The 16937-nt window shown below is 40.5% G+C and overlaps 1 protein-coding gene across 1 annotated transcript in view; it reads left to right on the top strand.

Moving 5' to 3' along the window:
* LOC136877680 (uncharacterized) overlaps positions 1-16937 on the top strand; it is a 279154-nt gene that overhangs the window by 173604 nt on the left and 88613 nt on the right. The window contains exon 6 of the mRNA XM_068228702.1: positions 1263-1432. Within this exon, the coding sequence (XP_068084803.1) occupies positions 1263-1432 (170 nt within the window). The remainder of the gene's footprint in view (positions 1-1262; positions 1433-16937) is intronic.

Genomic DNA, 16937 nt, shown 5'->3' with positions numbered 1-16937 from the left:
TTGGGGCTTCTTCATTCTATTGGAACAATCCTTGCCCCAACTCAAATGGTCCCAATCTAATATTCCAGACAGTGGTCCTTTAAACACCGGTCCGCCCACATCTGTAGCGTTTCTGGAATTCATCCAGAGTTGAAGTGCAAAGGTGACTCCAATATGTTCAAAAGCTCTATCGTGTTGTTGAGAGTCTCATCTGTATTACATGTCATGTCAGCAGGCTTGTAAATTTGTAGAACACCAGGTATTTCTTATAGAATTTGCTTGTTGATGATGTTGACAGCTTCATTTCTTGGAGCAAGAATTGTTCTTTCATACAACCATGTGGGATCAGTGAAATGCTGTGCCCACCTAAACAAAATTTCAGATCTCTGCGTGCCATAGATTTGGCTGGGCATTGCATACGTACACACAGGCAAACACTTCCGCATATCACAGACTGAACTAAAATGGCTTCCTATGCCATGAGGTTAAAATGGCACCTGCTGGGCCAGGTGCTCAGATGGTTGAGGTACTGGTCTTCTGACCCCAACTTGGCAGGTTCGATCCCTGCTCCGTCCGGTGGTATTTGAAGGTGATCAAATATGTCAGCCTCCTGTTGATAGATTTACTGGCATATAAAAGAACTCCTGTAGTGGGACATAAAATCCACAACATTATTAAAATGACACCTTGACTGATATATGTATCATTATTCCTTGTTTATTATTCATCTATTTTATGTACTATATGTTTCCTCTAAATAAAATATAAGATAGAATTAGTTGAAAGAAAATATGGTTCACACTTTATTGCTGTTATAGAAAAATCCTCGTATTCTTTAACATTTTATAGTCTGCATGGCTTTACTTCTAAATTGACATTTTACAAAACAAATGAACATCACCTTACCTCTGTTGCGAGTGCACTACCGCCACGAGAACAGCTCATGCAGTACGACCACGGTATACAGCCTGCGTAAAATGTAATACCATACTCACAAAAGCTAATGAATCAGGATTGGAAACAAATTCACAGAAACTATACTTACTAACAACATCTGACACTAAACAGAGGATACATTATTAAGAATAAAAGAGAATGAGGAAATAACACATCCACTCATTGCTAATGGCTGGTACAGGAAGGAGGTTATGACCTACAAAGGGAACACTCCACTGATCTCAGAGTCACTTTCTTGCCACTTGTCTTTCTCGAACTAGACTGAGACATTCTAAACACGCACGCAGGGTATCATGTTTTCAAAACTTTAGCCTTTTGTTCCACAGCTGGTCTGGAGGAAGAGCCACTGAAACCAAAGGAAGACTTTATGTATAATTCCATCGCTTATCCAGAAGTAAGAAAGAAGGTTTCTGTCAGTGATGTTTTTACGCTTATCAGTTCAGAACCTGACCATGAAAATATAGAAACAATTGACAGTCCTGAGGATACAGCTGAGGTAAGTGACAATGTTTATGTTAGCAAATTTTGATGATATATTGCAGTAGAGTGGTATTGCTTTTCAAATATGAAGATTAGGGTCATGTTTCAGATCAAGCAGCCTGATCACACTAGACTCATGTGCATGCTTGGACAACAACATAAATCTCCTGACTGCAAATTTGACACAGCACATTTCTTCTTCTTTTTTGTTGTTTTGGCCTACTGAGGAACACAGGGCTCATATCTTCTTGTCACTTGGGCCTTCTGTTTCCTCCTCTCCCAGTATTCCTTCATTTTCTGGCTGTGACCCTGCTTTCTTCCCTCTGATCACATATTATATATTATATAATATTTAAGGTGAACTCTTAAATAGTTCTTCCAATATAGCATAATAGTTTCTTCACTTCATCTCCATTATGTGAAACCATGAATCTTGTTCTTTGATATTCTAAAGTAGTTGCATGCTGCAGTTGTGAGCATGGTATGATCCCAGCTGTTTCACAATGGAAAGTGTCATATCAAGTCATGTATAGTGTGACAGGAACAGGAAAAGGAACACACAATAGGATAAATGAAATGACAGGTTAGTGTGGAAAGAGGAAGCAATAGAAGGTGGTGACACAGACAAACACAAAAACACAAAGGACAGGAATAATCTCCACATCTTCAATCAGATAGGCTCTGTCCTCATCACTCCCAGATCCTCTACATCCATTTCTTCTAGCCACAGATGTATGTAAGTGAACCATGTCATCTATATTTATTTTGATTAAATATTATACACATGCTAGAAGTCTGTACCTTTTTCTGAAGACCTGTTAAACCAAAAATCAGAAGGATATCCTGTTAATCAAGTTTCATGGAACCAGTGCATGATAATTCTGTGAAGTGATCCTGTTCTGAAGAGTCAGTGTTTTGATTTCATTAATTTCTTGACAAACACAAAATCCTCTCACTGTCTTTGATCTATTTCAGTGATGTTCCAGTCTTTGCCTACCAACTTGATGTTGGACTTAATAATCATCATCAGTTTACAGTTCCACTTTCTCAAGTACTGTTGATAAGCCCCTTCAATTCTCCTCTATTCATAAACTTTCTGTTCTTCATGACATTATCCATTGTCCTTCCCTTAGCTGTTATATCAATCTTGACTTTATCCATCTAGCAGGTTCTTGTTCTTCCAACTTGATGTTTTCCTTCTACCTCTCCTCCTAAGTGCTCTCAAGCTGCCCTCATGGGCTCCATCCTCATCATGTGTTCAAACCACTGTAGTCTGGACAAGTGAGTCTGTCCATTGCTTCTTTCCTCACTTCCTCATTTCTTAACCTTCCCATCTAGTCTTCTATATAGTAGACCACAGGAACATCATCACCTGCAGTCGTGAAAAGTCTCTCTTTGTGAGGGTGCATGTTTTGATACCATGGATCAAGATTGGTATGAAGCAGGTGTTGAACATTTCTTCTTTTGTTTCTTTGGAATCTTAATATCCCAAAAAAGGGTCATACCCTGTTAGTAAAAGAGGGAACTCTTTTGTACCCTGTTGGTGATCTCTCTGGAGACTATACTGCCATGGTAAATGAAACTGTCCATACTCTCTAACTGGCAGTCTGTTAGTTTGATGTTTGAGCCTCCAATTTACGAACCTTTCCTTTTTGATGTTGGCTATCTCTGCTCACCACCATTACCACTGTTTTAGTTTTGCTGATCTTGAGGTTGAACTCCTGAAACTTGGACTTCCTACATGCTGAGACTTGCTTACACCTGTTTCTCCCCAAATCAAGATGGCATCAGCAAAGGCAACTGCATTGATTTCACGTGACATTTCCCAAATGCTCCTCACTATTATTATTATTATTATTATTATTATTATTAGGTTCGTTACGACCCCTGAGGATCACGAGTGACTTGTTTGGTACGTCTTCTCTCTTCCCAATACCTCTTCATTCTCTCACTCCTCCTCTTTCTCTCGGCTTCCGTGATCTGAATCTGGATCCTGGTGTCTGTCCAACTGTGACCTTCCACGAGCTTTTTGTATTTGGACCTATCCTATACTGTCATCAGTGGATATTTTTCCTTTATGCCAGTAGCCTCCCAATCTTCTCTGACTTCCTCCATCCACTTATTTCCAGTTAAGCAGGTTGCATTCCATATCTTCTTCGTCAGCCTACTGTCATCCATCCTCATGAGATGTCCAACAAATCCTAACCTTCTCTTTCTTATCACACTCGAGATTGGTTCTATACTCGCATATAGTTCCTGCCTTGATCTGTGTACCCAAATTTCACCTTGCTTTTTGGTGCCCCATATATGTCTCAAGATTCTTCTTTCCTCCTTCTCCAATTGTATGCAAGCTCTCTTGCCTAATGTCAGCTCCTCACTATATTATCCATAATTGTTATAAACAGCCGTGGGGACAGTGCTCTACCCTGCTGGATGCCACTCTTGGTCGTAAACCATGATGAGTGCCTTTCTCTAACTTGTACACAGCTATTATTACATAAAATATATTTCATATCTGATTCTTTATTGATGTCAGCTCTTCAATTAATTGTCCACCTTTTCAATATATACAATCAGTGAACCTTAGATCAATAAAATAAAAAATTAGTAGTACATGATTCATCCCATAATTTGAGACATATTCAGCTACATACAGTGTGAGTCTACTTTAAACATAATTAAAGTTAATCTGAAGTTACAAATTGAAGAGGGGCATTGAGACTTGCTTACACCTCGTCTCCTGTTTCTCCCCAAATCAAAATAGCATCAGCCTATATGTTTTGACATACAGGAAAACAAACTGTATCAATGTTACTAATGTGAAGTGGTATTGACACACTGTATCTTTTGATGAATAAAAATATCCAGAAAAAACATTAAAAGCTACAACTTAAGTACATAATTATGATCAATTCATTTAAAAAAGCCTTAGAGGCTGTGTGATTTGGTGATGCTTTGAAAAAAATATTATTCATTGCCTTATTGTTAATCTGTCATAAAATCTTCAAAGTTTCAGTTAAATTATTAGTCTCAATGTTAATTTTAAAATGGATTAAAAATGTCTGACAGGCTTTAGTAAATAACTGAAAAAGTATAGCAATGTAGAGTTCCAATGGTGGAGAAAATCTCTCTTAAAGACAGTGGATTGTTAACAGGAATCTTGAGATTCTTGAAATATGAAAATGTCCAGTGACTGTTATAAATAGTCAAGTCTGAATGAGAAGTTCCCCTCAGGTCCTGTTGGTTGGACTGTGGCTTATTGACAGTCGTGGCAGATGGAATTAAGCAGAAAGTGTTTGTGATGAAAATAATTTTTATTTCATGGGCTTTGTAGTAAAAAAATAATTACTTTATGAAAGAAGTCCATTCTTCTTCAGCATGATTAATCCCTCTTATATGGGATCAGTGATGTGGATGTTTGTCCTCCACATTGCTCTGTCCTGAACCATTTCCTCCAAAAGCCCCCAATGTTTCATGCTTTCTTGAATGCTGTCTAACCATCATCTTCCAGGTAGACCTTGATGACATTAAAACAAAAGTAATATTATGTATTTTACAATTGCAACATTTTGCTTACAGGCACATGTATTCACTCTTTTCAGCAATACAAAGAATTCTGTGATCTGAAATGAAATTTATGTTAGTTTAGTCACATTTGGACTGTGTTCTGAAGAATGGTTTGCAATACAGTCAACCACACAGAGTTGCGCAGTTTAAGGTGCGGGCATGAATGGGTCTATCTACTACAATCAAAAGATTAAAAACTTTAAAATTAAAGTTATATTTCTTTTCTAATTTTTTTTAAATGCAAAATATTAACAAAACAAGTCGCTCAGCGACGGAACAAGACCTCAGGCACAAAATCAGAAACATCAAAAAATTTACAGTTAACAATATGAGCTTAACGCTCCCAATCTTACAAATGTTACTTGAGCACTATGGCTCCATCCACTCAATAGTCAAGGAGATAGGTCTCCCAATTTCATTTACAGAGTATTCTAATACCTCGACAAAATAGAAAGAGCGTCAGTGCTCTGTGAATTGATCTAGGAAACTACGCTCCGAACCTTATACCCTTACTGCCTTATCAAGGCAAACTTCAAAAACCAGAGCATCTTTGCTCAAAAAATTTACACTTTCCAAGCCTCTTGAGGCACAACCTACATTTTTACAATTCAAACAGAATTCACTGTCTTCAACACTCAACAGTCTAACCACTTAACATAAATGATTGAATTTTACAGGAGTATCAATAACCCAATGTACCGGGCCTTTGTGGAAAACGAAACACAGGTGAAGGTTACTGCCCCAAAATCAATATGATGCAGAGGCAGACATTTGCACTCCTTGAAATTTGCACAAATGATTAAAACCCTATTTGAGCCTCTGGCCCGAAGTTACAGAGGCTAATCCTATACTACTGAGGTGACTAGATGGAGAAAATTTAAGTTACAAAGCTACAGACGAGCCTCCGTGGCTCAGACGACAGCGCATCAGCCTCTCACCGCTGGATACTGTGGTTCAAATCCCGGTCATTCCATGTGAGATTTGTGCTGGACAAAGCGAAGGCGGGACAGGTTTTCCTCCGGGTACTCCAGTTTTTCCCTGTCATGTTTCATTCCAGCAACACTCTCCATTCTCATTTCATAGCATCTATCAGTCATTAATAAATCACTTTGGGAGTGGCGACCCCATCGTACTAATAGCCTATATCTGCTTCATTCATTCCATCCTTGACCCGGTCAATGACTGGAAAACAGGTTGTAGGTTTTCATTTTCATTTCAAAGCTACAGACAGAAAACAGTAACAAAAATATAGTTGCTTCAAATTCAAGTTGATAGGGAACTCGAGAGGGTTTCACACTCCCTGTTCCCGAATTTTGGCTAAGTTTCTAGGCTAGCTTTTAGATTTACATTTGAAGATGAAGTTTACATTATTGAAGATTAGAAATTTAACGTTACATTCTTAAAGACAGTAAACCTTCCCCTCGAGATAGCTTTCAGAGGCTATCACATAGATATTAAATAGCTGTCATTACCTTAATCTGCAATAAAGCTCAATGAAGGGCTAGATGCTCCTGCCTCCTCTATTAGCACACACTCAGTAAACTGGACGATCAATAAGGCAAGGTGGCTTGAAAAGTTACCAGCTTTTATACCCAAGAGGAGGATTCTAGAGGGATCTGGGCTAAGGCATGACACACCCCTCAATTTTTATTGGACAATCAAGTATGTACAAGAAAACGAAGATTGGTTGAAAATTAAATACAGAAAATTTTCTATTGGCCAACATCTTAAGTTGGCGGGAAGAGATTGAAGTGTTCTCAACTTTACTTTACCAAAAGCAAAAGATAATCAACTCGGTGTAGTAAACCTTAAAATAACAAATTACTTAAGGATTTTAATAGTTCCTCTTCATACTAGAGGGCGTAACATCAGTTTTTTTTTTCGGTAGAGACATCTGTAGAGAAAATTCCAAACTTTTTGCACAAGTTGTTGCAAGTTTATATTGAAGATGGCGTTTTTAAAGGCGTTTCATTTGAATGAACTGGGCGGGTGTACCCTCGCGGTTCAGGAACTACCATTACAAGCTAGAATTAACAGGGCACAAAATAACATGAACACCATCAGTATTCTTAATCTTATCTTAAAACTGTGATTACATGCTAGAGGAAACATGAAATAAAATAAAATAAAATAAACAGAGTAAACATACATTCTCATACAAATTCACTCCTCTAGATTCATTCAGCCTGGTGACATATATCGAAGAGATGCTCACTGCAAATTGACCAAAGGAATTTATGATTTTTATCACTATAATGTTATAAGGGTGAGAGTTCCATATTCTAGCACAATTCGCAACAAAAGAATGACTATATACTGCTGACCTGAGAGGGATAGCATGTGTAATACCGGAGCATGTGTTGGAGGAAAGAGGATAGGAAATTCAGTTGTGAAGATAAGTAGTAGGGGGGATATTCTCATTTAAAATTAAAAGATAAATACTGCCATGTGGAGGTTTCTATATTGTTCACATTTTAGAAGGGGTGACATGAACATCCTTGCAGAAGGAGAAGATGAATCTAATACACAAGTTCATAGCATGGTGTAATCGGTTTAGTTGTTCTCTCGTGGCATCAATTAGAATTTCATCACAGTAAGAAAATATAGGGAGAATAAGAGTGTCTATAAGTCTAATTTTCTTGTTTATTGGTAGTATGTTTTAATGATATTTTAATGAGTGAAGGAAGGTGCACACTTTTTTTACAGACATTGGTAATGTGCTCTCCACAGTTAAGATTCTCATTTATAATTACAACAAGATTTCTTACAGAGTTTTCAAATGGAATAGTTTTACCAGATAGAGTGAGGAATGATTTTTACTGCACATATTTGATTCATGTACCCAACAATAATAGCTATAAATTTTGATGGATTAATTAAAATATAGTTTTCATTATAATCTATTGCTTGATTGATGTCAATATATCATTAATATAGATAACAAAGAAAAGTGATCCAAGTACTAAACCCTGTGACACTCCTGAATATTTTGTTACCCAACCAGATGACCTATTCTGCAGAATTATGCATTGTTTTTGTTTGGCAAGATATGAGACAAAGAATCCTAGAGCTGTCCCTCCAGGCTGAAGTGATTTCAATTTAGCAACCATTATTTCTATATTTACTGTGTCAGAGGAGCTGCTAAAATCAAGAAGTGCAAGTAACATCACCTGTCTTTCGTCCAGAGCATGTCTTATTTCATCTGTAACCTTCAATAGGACAATGGCTGTACTGTATCCCTTTTTGAAACCCAACTGTAAAGGGTCAAATAGTGATTAAATGCTCTCTTAAGTGCAAGTGTACTATGTGTTCAAGAGGCTGAGATGAAAGTACGCAAACAAGTTGATAATGTTGTAAGTACAGGCGCAGTTTGGGGACAGGTTTTATAATGGTATTTTTTCACTTTGTTGGAAAGAGGCCACTTGTGAGGTAGGTGTTATTTATAGGAATAATGAGTTAATGACAGGAAGAATAGAGTCATTGAAGTGTTTCATTATGAATATGATGGCGGCTGTGTGACAGGACGTATCGTTTGCGAGTGATAGTGTATTGGTACTTATAAAGGCAATATTGCACAATACAGTACAGACTGTATTAGTTGTGAAGAGTGTAAGAAGCAAACGCTGATCAACGGACAATAAAGATGAGTCTGTGTGAAGTATTTAGTGTCGTTAAGAATCACGAACTATGGTTGCATGAAGGTACTTAACCTAAATGAATAAAAGTTAGGATCGAAGCTTAGACAACATTGAAACGTAATAAGTAGTTCACAAGATCACAGCTAAAGGCGTATTGGAGCAATAAGTTTGTGGAACTATCACTTGAGTTGTGAGGAAACAACACTAGAGCGCAGTTATACACATAGCGCTAATGTGGGTCGTTCGCATAATGTTCTGGTGATACATGGAAACATCTACTAACACAAACATGCGTGATCAAAATCAAATGGTTACTCCGAGCATCGAATCATCAAATAAACTGAAAGAATCAAACGATGTCTCGCGAGATACCAACCTAATAACCCTGTCTACAGCTGTACAACAAGGTGAGGGAGAGGGGCAAGATGACCCAAACATGGTCGAGGAGGCAGAAACACAAAACAAGGAGCTTGTATTTGTAACGTTAGTCAATGAGATTAAAGAATGCGACAAAGTAAAATGGATCGAAAGATTACAGCAGATGATTGATGCACAGTTTAACAGGATGCCCCGAGGATGGTGGCCGAAAATAACCAAAGGGTTTCAACAATGCTTTGACCAAGGAGCTCGTCAAATTGATGTCAGGAATTTATACAATTGATTCAGACACAAGAGTCAGAATATTAATGCATGTGAAACAGATAACCTCAAAGAAAATAATGCAATACAAATGCCATCTATGGTGAAGAACACAGACTTGTTCCTCAAAGTGAAACGAATGTTATTGACAAATATTGATGAATATTGTAAGAAGAAAGAGGCAAAAACAAGAACTAAGAAAATATTTAGCCAGGAAATAAATCAAGAAATACTCGAAATGATGAATGTAATCATAAAATCGGAACAAGTAGAACAGCGAATAACCACGATCACCAAAATGAATGATGCGTTGTATGCATGTCAACAGACATATGAGATGGTGACAGCTAAAGAAAAGAAGGTATCTGGCTGGAAAAGATCTATCAAAGCCAAGATCAACAAATTGAATAGAAAATTGGAAATAATTGATGCCCATCGCCCAAATGAAAGAGCAAGTAAAGAGTTGATTAGAATGTGTAGAGAAAATCGAATTCATTCAAACAAGAGTAGTGATATTCAGAAGATGCGTGATACGATTCTTGAGAAAATAGCTAATTACAAGGAGAAGATAGTGATAGCTGCAAATCGTATAGCATCAAGGAACACAAACCAAAAGTTTGAGTTTAATAGGAAGACCTTCTAGCGTGACCTTGAAAGTGATAGATTTACAGTAAGTGAAGATATTAATCTTGAAGAAACCAAACGCTTTTGGACTACAATTTGGAAATACGATGAAAGACAAGATTATGAACAACTGATCCAAGAACTAAGTCCAGCGGAAGTGGAGGAAGACATGGATAGAGAAAAGATAAAAGAGGTCATATCCAGGTGTATAAAGTACCTAGCGAACTGGAAAGCAACAGGACCTGATTTTGTATATAATTACTTTATTAGAGGATGTATGCATTACATGAGAGGTTAGAACAACTAATCTACAAAATAATTCAAAACCCAGACTTGATCGATGAAGAACTTTATGCTGGGATAACATATTTGATTCCAAAAGTCCCGAGTGCAAACATACTGCAGCGCCTGAGGCCAAATACATGCCTTTCGAATTTATTCAAATTAATCAGCAAAGTGTTCGCGGTAATAGTCAATGATTTCTGTGACGTGAACAATATTATCTCAAGTAATCAAATGGGAACACGCAACCGATGTCAAGGCGCTAAGGAACAAGCACTTATAAGCAAAACCATAAACGAAAAGTACAATAATAAATTGTGTACTGCTTGGGTACATATTCAGAAAGCATATGATTCGTTATCACACGCATATCTAATTGAAAGCCTACAGAAGATACATATGCCAGAAAACATCATTAAATTTGTCAAGAGAGCACTTGACAAACAGAGAACAACATTAATATGTGGAAATAAAGTGGTCGGTGACGTGAAAATAAATAGAGGAATATTACAAGGAGATGCTCTATCACCCAAGTTGTTCGTAATTGCTATGGAATTTTTAAGCAGAATCTTAAATAAGAACTGCGAGAAGATCCAAGCAGATGAATATGGAAGAATTGAGTGCAACCACCTTATTTTCATCGATGACATCAAATTGATTAATGTACATGTTGATTCCCATAGGGAACCTAAAATATTTGTCCTGAATGAGTAAATTTATAATACCAATATAATGGTCCGTTATTGGACATTATAAATTTTCCAGCTAACTCATTCTTGGTTGCCTGCGTTTCGCCCTCGTGTGCTAAGCTAGGCTCATCAGTTGGGACTTAGCACACCACCCAAGACGCAAGGCTGGTGCATACCGTGGAGGCCACTGCATAGGCTACTTGAAGCCACCAGCAGTGCCAATGCACTATGAGAGCTATGTCTCATTTCCAAAAATTGATGCCTGCCTGGCCATCAAATAATGTACATGTTGATTCCCATAGGGAACCTAAAATATTTGTCCTGAATGAGTAAATTTATAATACCAATATAATGGTCCGTTATTGGACATTATAAATTTTCCAGCTAACTCATTCTTGGTTGCCTGCGTTTCGCCCTCGTGTGCTAAGCTAGGCTCGTCAGTTGGGACTTAGCACACCACCCAAGACGCAAGGCTAGTGCATACCGTGGAGGCCACTGCATAGGCTACTTGAAGCCACCAGCAGTGCCAATGCACTATGAGAGCTATGTCTCACTTCCAAAAATTGATGCCTGCCTGGCCATCAAATAATGTACATGTTGATTCCCATAGGGAACCTAAACTATTTGTCCTGAATGAGTAAATTTATAATACCAATATAATGGTCCGTTATTGGACATTATAAATTTTCCAGCTAACTCATTCTTGGTTGCCTGCGTTTCGCCCTCGTGTGCTAAGCTAGGCTCGTCAGTTGGGACTTAGCACACCACCCAAGACGCAAGGCTAGTGCATACCGTGGAGGCATCATCATCATCATCACAAGGTTGGTTCATTCCCACCCCCTGGGGAGTGGGCGGGCCATCAGCTCAACCAAGGAGCTCTTGGGCCGTTCGAAAAGGAAAAGTAAGAAAGAAAGATAACAGTAATAGAGGTATGTACTGTACATACCAGAAAGGAAAAAAAGACTAGAGTAGGCGCAGGGGCACCGGGACGACAAGGCGGAACCCAGGGGAGACCTGCAACGCACCCCGCACAAGCCATCCCCAAAAACACCAGAGAAGAATGAAAAAAGATTTATTGAGACTACTACTCGGTATCTCGGGCGCGTGTTCAGAAAAGGAGCATACAGAGTATTACAAAAGCATTTTACATACTTTATGCATGTGCAAAAGGTGCGGGCGGTAGGAATTGGGAGGAAGGGTTTGGGTAATGTTGTAGGAGAAGATAGTAAAGGGTGGTGGTAATATTCGTAATGGAGGTAGCAAGAAGTCGTAGAAGGTCAAAAGTAGGGTATGGTAAAAGGGAGAACTGTGGGTGGAAACCAGGAAGTGGAGGGTTTGTCGGTGGTGGGGTGGGTGGCGGCGAGGGCGTAGGAGAAGGAGGAGACGTGAAACGGGTAGAGCCAGCAAGCCGCGGTGGGGAGCGAGAACGCTCCACTCGATGGATTCGTCCTCGAAAACGAACGCCTGTAGTGAGAAGATGGTCGACGTCAGCAAGAGAGGCGAGGCGAAGGCGGACTATAAAAGTTGGGCCATCAGTGTTAAAGATTCGAAAGACCCGTCGAACAGGGACACCCTCCTGTTGTAGTTCATGTAGGATATCTTGATCCAGGACGTCGGGTGCAATCCCACGGACGACACAGCTCGGTGAGAAGAGCGGTTGAGGGGCCGGCGTCGAGGGTTCTTCAGTTCCTTGGGAGACGGGCGGAGTTGCGAGGTTGACATCCAGGCGATGAGCAGCAGACGACTGGGAAGTAGTTAGGGTCGAAGTGCAGGAGATCGTGGCTGTGGACATGATAGGGGAGGGATGACTGTACGTAACAGTCGAGGGAGAAGTGGACAGTACACAGGAGGTAGCGGAAGAAGGGGAAGGATGAACGGAAGCTGTGACAGTGGTAATAGTGACCGTAGTACGGGAAGACAAGGGGGAACAGACGGAGGTAGTGGAAGGTGGTGCAAGGGAGGGAAATTGAAGATTAAAATAAGGATCGGAGGCGAGTTGCTCGAGAATATAGTCAGGAGTGGGGAGAGCTTTATAGTGAGTATATAGGAGGTTTAAGTAGCCGTAGAGGAGGGTGCTCTTCGCGAACCCTGATGAACGAAAGAAGACCACGATGTCCGGAGAAGGTTGGCCCGATGAGGCATCTTGAAGTCGGATGACCGCCTTAGTTGGGACATGGTGATCACTCAGATATTTTCGAATGTCAGAGGGAGAATAGTGAGTTTCCACGTTCTTGACGAGACAGGAGTCAGACAGCATGTTGAGGGAAGGCGACAGCCAACGAGGCGTCTGCCCATGTGTTTATTCTTGGGCCGACTGAGCCGCAGCAAGAAGGAGCGCCACCCAGCCGAAAAAATGCGTGGAAATGCGTTAGACGAGGGATGACCCCCGTGGAGGCCACTGCATAGGCTACTTGAAGCCACCAGCAGTGCCAATGCACTATGAGATCTATGTCTCATTTCCAAAAATTGATGCCTGCCTGGCCATCAAATAATGTACATGTTGATTCCCATAGGGAACCTAAAATATTTGTCCTGAATGAGTAAATTTATAATACCAGTATAATGGTCCGTTATTGGACATTATAAATTTTCCAGCTAACTCATTCTTGGTTGCCTGCGTTTCGCCCTCGTGTGCTAAGCTAGGCTCGTCAGTTTTGACTTAGCACACCACCCAAGATGCAAGGCTAGTGCATACTGTGGAGGCCACTGCATAGGCTACTTGAAGCCACCAGCAGTGCCAATGCACTATGAGAGCTATGTCTCATTTCCAAAAATTGATGCCTGCCTGGCCATCAAATAATGTACATGTTGATTCCCATAGGGAACCTAAAATATTTGTCCAGAATGAGTAAATTTATAATACCAATATAATGGTCCATTATTGGACATTATAAATTTTTCAGCTAACTCATTCTTGGTTGCCTGCGTTTCGCCCTCGTGTGCTAAGCTAGGCTCGTCAGTTGGGACTTAGCACACCACCCAAGACGCAAGGCTAGTGCATACCGTGGAGGCTACTGCATAGGCTACTTGAAGCCACCAGCAGTGCCAATGCACTATGAGAGCTATGTCTCATTTCCAAAAATTGATGCCTGCCTGGCCATCAAATAATGTACATGTTGATTCCCATAGGGAACCTAAAATATTTGTCCTGAATGAGTAAATTTATAATACCAATATAATGGTCCGTTATTGGACATTATAAATTTTCCAGCTAACTCATTCTTGGTTGCCTGCGTTTCGCCCTCGTGTGCTAAGCTAGGCTCGTCAGTTGGGACTTAGCACACCACCCAAGACGCAAGGCTAGTGCATACCGTGGAGGCTATCTATCTATCTATCAAATGCTTTCATTCCCCACCCTGAAGGGGTGGGGCGGGCCACCTAGAGGGTGTCGCCCTCTCTCTGGCCAAGAGATGCGGGCAGGTTGGGGAGTTGTGAGGGAAGAAGGAGGTGGATAAGGACTTGAAGAAGTAGGAGGTGGGACAGGATTTGCGTCTTGTCTAAGTGCTTGTATAGAAGGCTTTATTGATATTTTAGTGAGTTTTACAATTCGGGGGTGATGGATGAGGTGATACAATTCTTAATGATGAGTATGATTTGCCTAAGTCTGTCGGAAGTAGGGTCCGGGGTAGCTATGGGAGGTTAGGAACTGGAGGGTGGTGGTGATGTTATGGAGAGATAGAATGAGGAGGCGAAGAAGGTCGTATGTTTGGAGAGGTAGAGGGATGGGTCCAGTTGGGAGAGGGAACGGAGTTTGTTGTCGATATGGAGGAACACAGGGGAGGGTTGGCTGGGGGCGGCGGTGTGAATTGTTCGATGGTTGGCGGTTTCGTAGGGGTAGGGGTGGGGAGTGGGAGGGCTCTACTCGATGGCGACGACCATAGACTTGTGCGCCGGTACTGATGAGGTGCTGGGCGTCTTCTTTACTGGGCATCTGGAGGCGCATCATGAAAGTAGGTCCATGGTTGTTGTAAATTCTTATGGCTCTAAGTACATTGACTCCAGTTTGCCGTAGTTCTTGGATTATGTCTTGCTCGGTGACTGCTGGTGATATCCCACGTAGTACGCAGCTGAAGACGGCTGGTGGGGGCGTCTGTTGTTGGTTTGCTGGTGGTAAGACTGCGGCATCCGTCCGAAATTGCAGTGGTGGGGTGGCTGGAGTCTGCTGGGATGATGACGTTAGGCAGGATGATGACATTACTGGGGATGGGTGGGAAGTTGTGACGGTGGTGAATATGTCTGGGGAGGGGGTACAAGTTGACGGAGTTATGGTTGTGAGGGTAGTTGTTGTTGTTGTTCCGAAGGTGGGTAAGGTTGGTAGGGGCGATGGGGGCACCTGGATGATGGGGATGAGATGAGGGTCGGCTTTTATTTGGTTCAGGATGCTTGGAGGGGTTGGCACCACTGCGTAAGTTTTATTATGGATATTTGCTCCGGTGGCAAACAGGCGGCGTTGGGCTTCTTCTCCTTCTAGTTGGACTAAAACATGAGTAGATGGTGCTGCGGTCTGGCCGTCCTGTAGTCTTCGTTAAAATAGCCTTCAAAACCAACAATAAGAACATGAATGTTTTATACAATACTTCACACATCAACAAGACCAGCAGTTTTTTAAAATCAGGAGTTTATAGGATCAAATGTACCACCTGTAAAAAAACCTACATCGGGCAAACCGGGAGAAACTTCATTATCAGATACCACGAGCACACTAACGCAATAAAATACAACAAGTTTTCAGCCATCGGCCAACACATGCAAGATTATAACCATAATTTCACCAATATTGAACAAGACATGGACATCCTCGTATTAGCAAACAAGGGCCCTTTACTGAACATAATGGAAAATTACTACATACACCTAGACCAATACTTTAATGCCAGTCACAATCTCAATGAAATCTCAGAGAAACCCAACATACTCTTCGATCTATTTATCACTTTCCTCAGAAACAATAATGCAGCCAACCTAAACTCAATCCTAAATTTAATCAAAGCTACTTTTCCAAGACAATTACACTTTCTCCCGCACCCTTCAGCCCCACCTTAAGCCCTCTTCCTAAGCCATATTTCATTTCAATACAAGAACTTACTGATTTCCATGATTATAATTTTTACAACACCCCATTTATACTTTATTCTTTGTTAAAAACCTCTTAGTATGTATATTCCTTGTATTATTAACTATTACCATAACATCTCATTTCACTTGTTATTCTTTAAAATAATATTGTCTTAGGATTTTGCCACAAATGATCTTTGCTCCAATATGGCTGATGATGACACCTAGATGGGTCGAAACTAGTACCGTATAATTTTGTAATTTTGTGAATATATTGTAGTATTGAAAAGGTGGAAACATTTACGTTATTATTATTATTATTACTTATATATTAATGTTGAGTTCCACGCCAGGGATGAGGCAGTAGGTCATAATGAGGGTAGGCGACTGCCAACTAGGCGTCTGCCTGTTTATGTTTATATTGGGCCGACTGAGTGGGCAATTAAAGGTGATGGCCATCCAGCCGAAAAAGTTCAGGCGTGTGATAGGCGTTTTCCCCCCAGAGCTGCCGTGGAGGCCACTGCATAGGCTACTTGAAGCCACCAGCAGTGTCAATGCACTATGAGAGCTATGTCTCATTTCCAAAAATTGATGCCTGCCTGGCCATCAAATAATGTACATTTTTGGAAATGAGACATAGCTCTCATAGTGCATTGGCACTGCTGGTGGCTTCAAGTAGCCTATGCAGTGGCCTCCACGGTATGCACTAGCCTTGCGTCTTGGGTGGTGTGCTAAGTCCCAACTGACGAGCCTAGCTTAGCACACGAGGGCGAAACGCAGGCAACCAAGAATGAGTTAGCTGGAAAATTTATAATGTCCAATAACGGACCATTATATTGGTATGACATCAAATTGTTCGCCAAAGATGCGCAGACATTGAACGAGCTGAGCTAGTGGACAAATCAATGTCTCAACAACATGGGTTTTACAATCAATCAACAAAAGTCAGCGAAAAATATCAATTCGAACCATATCTTTGGAGAGAAGATAAATGACGTGGAAGGATACAAATACCTAGGAATATTAG

The sequence above is a fragment of the Anabrus simplex genome, chromosome 7, assembly GCF_040414725.1.
Source record: "Anabrus simplex isolate iqAnaSimp1 chromosome 7, ASM4041472v1, whole genome shotgun sequence".
NCBI lineage: Eukaryota > Metazoa > Arthropoda > Insecta > Orthoptera > Tettigoniidae > Anabrus > Anabrus simplex.
Note: the sequence above shows the minus strand (reverse complement) of the source record. Positions and strands in the feature narration are given on the sequence as shown.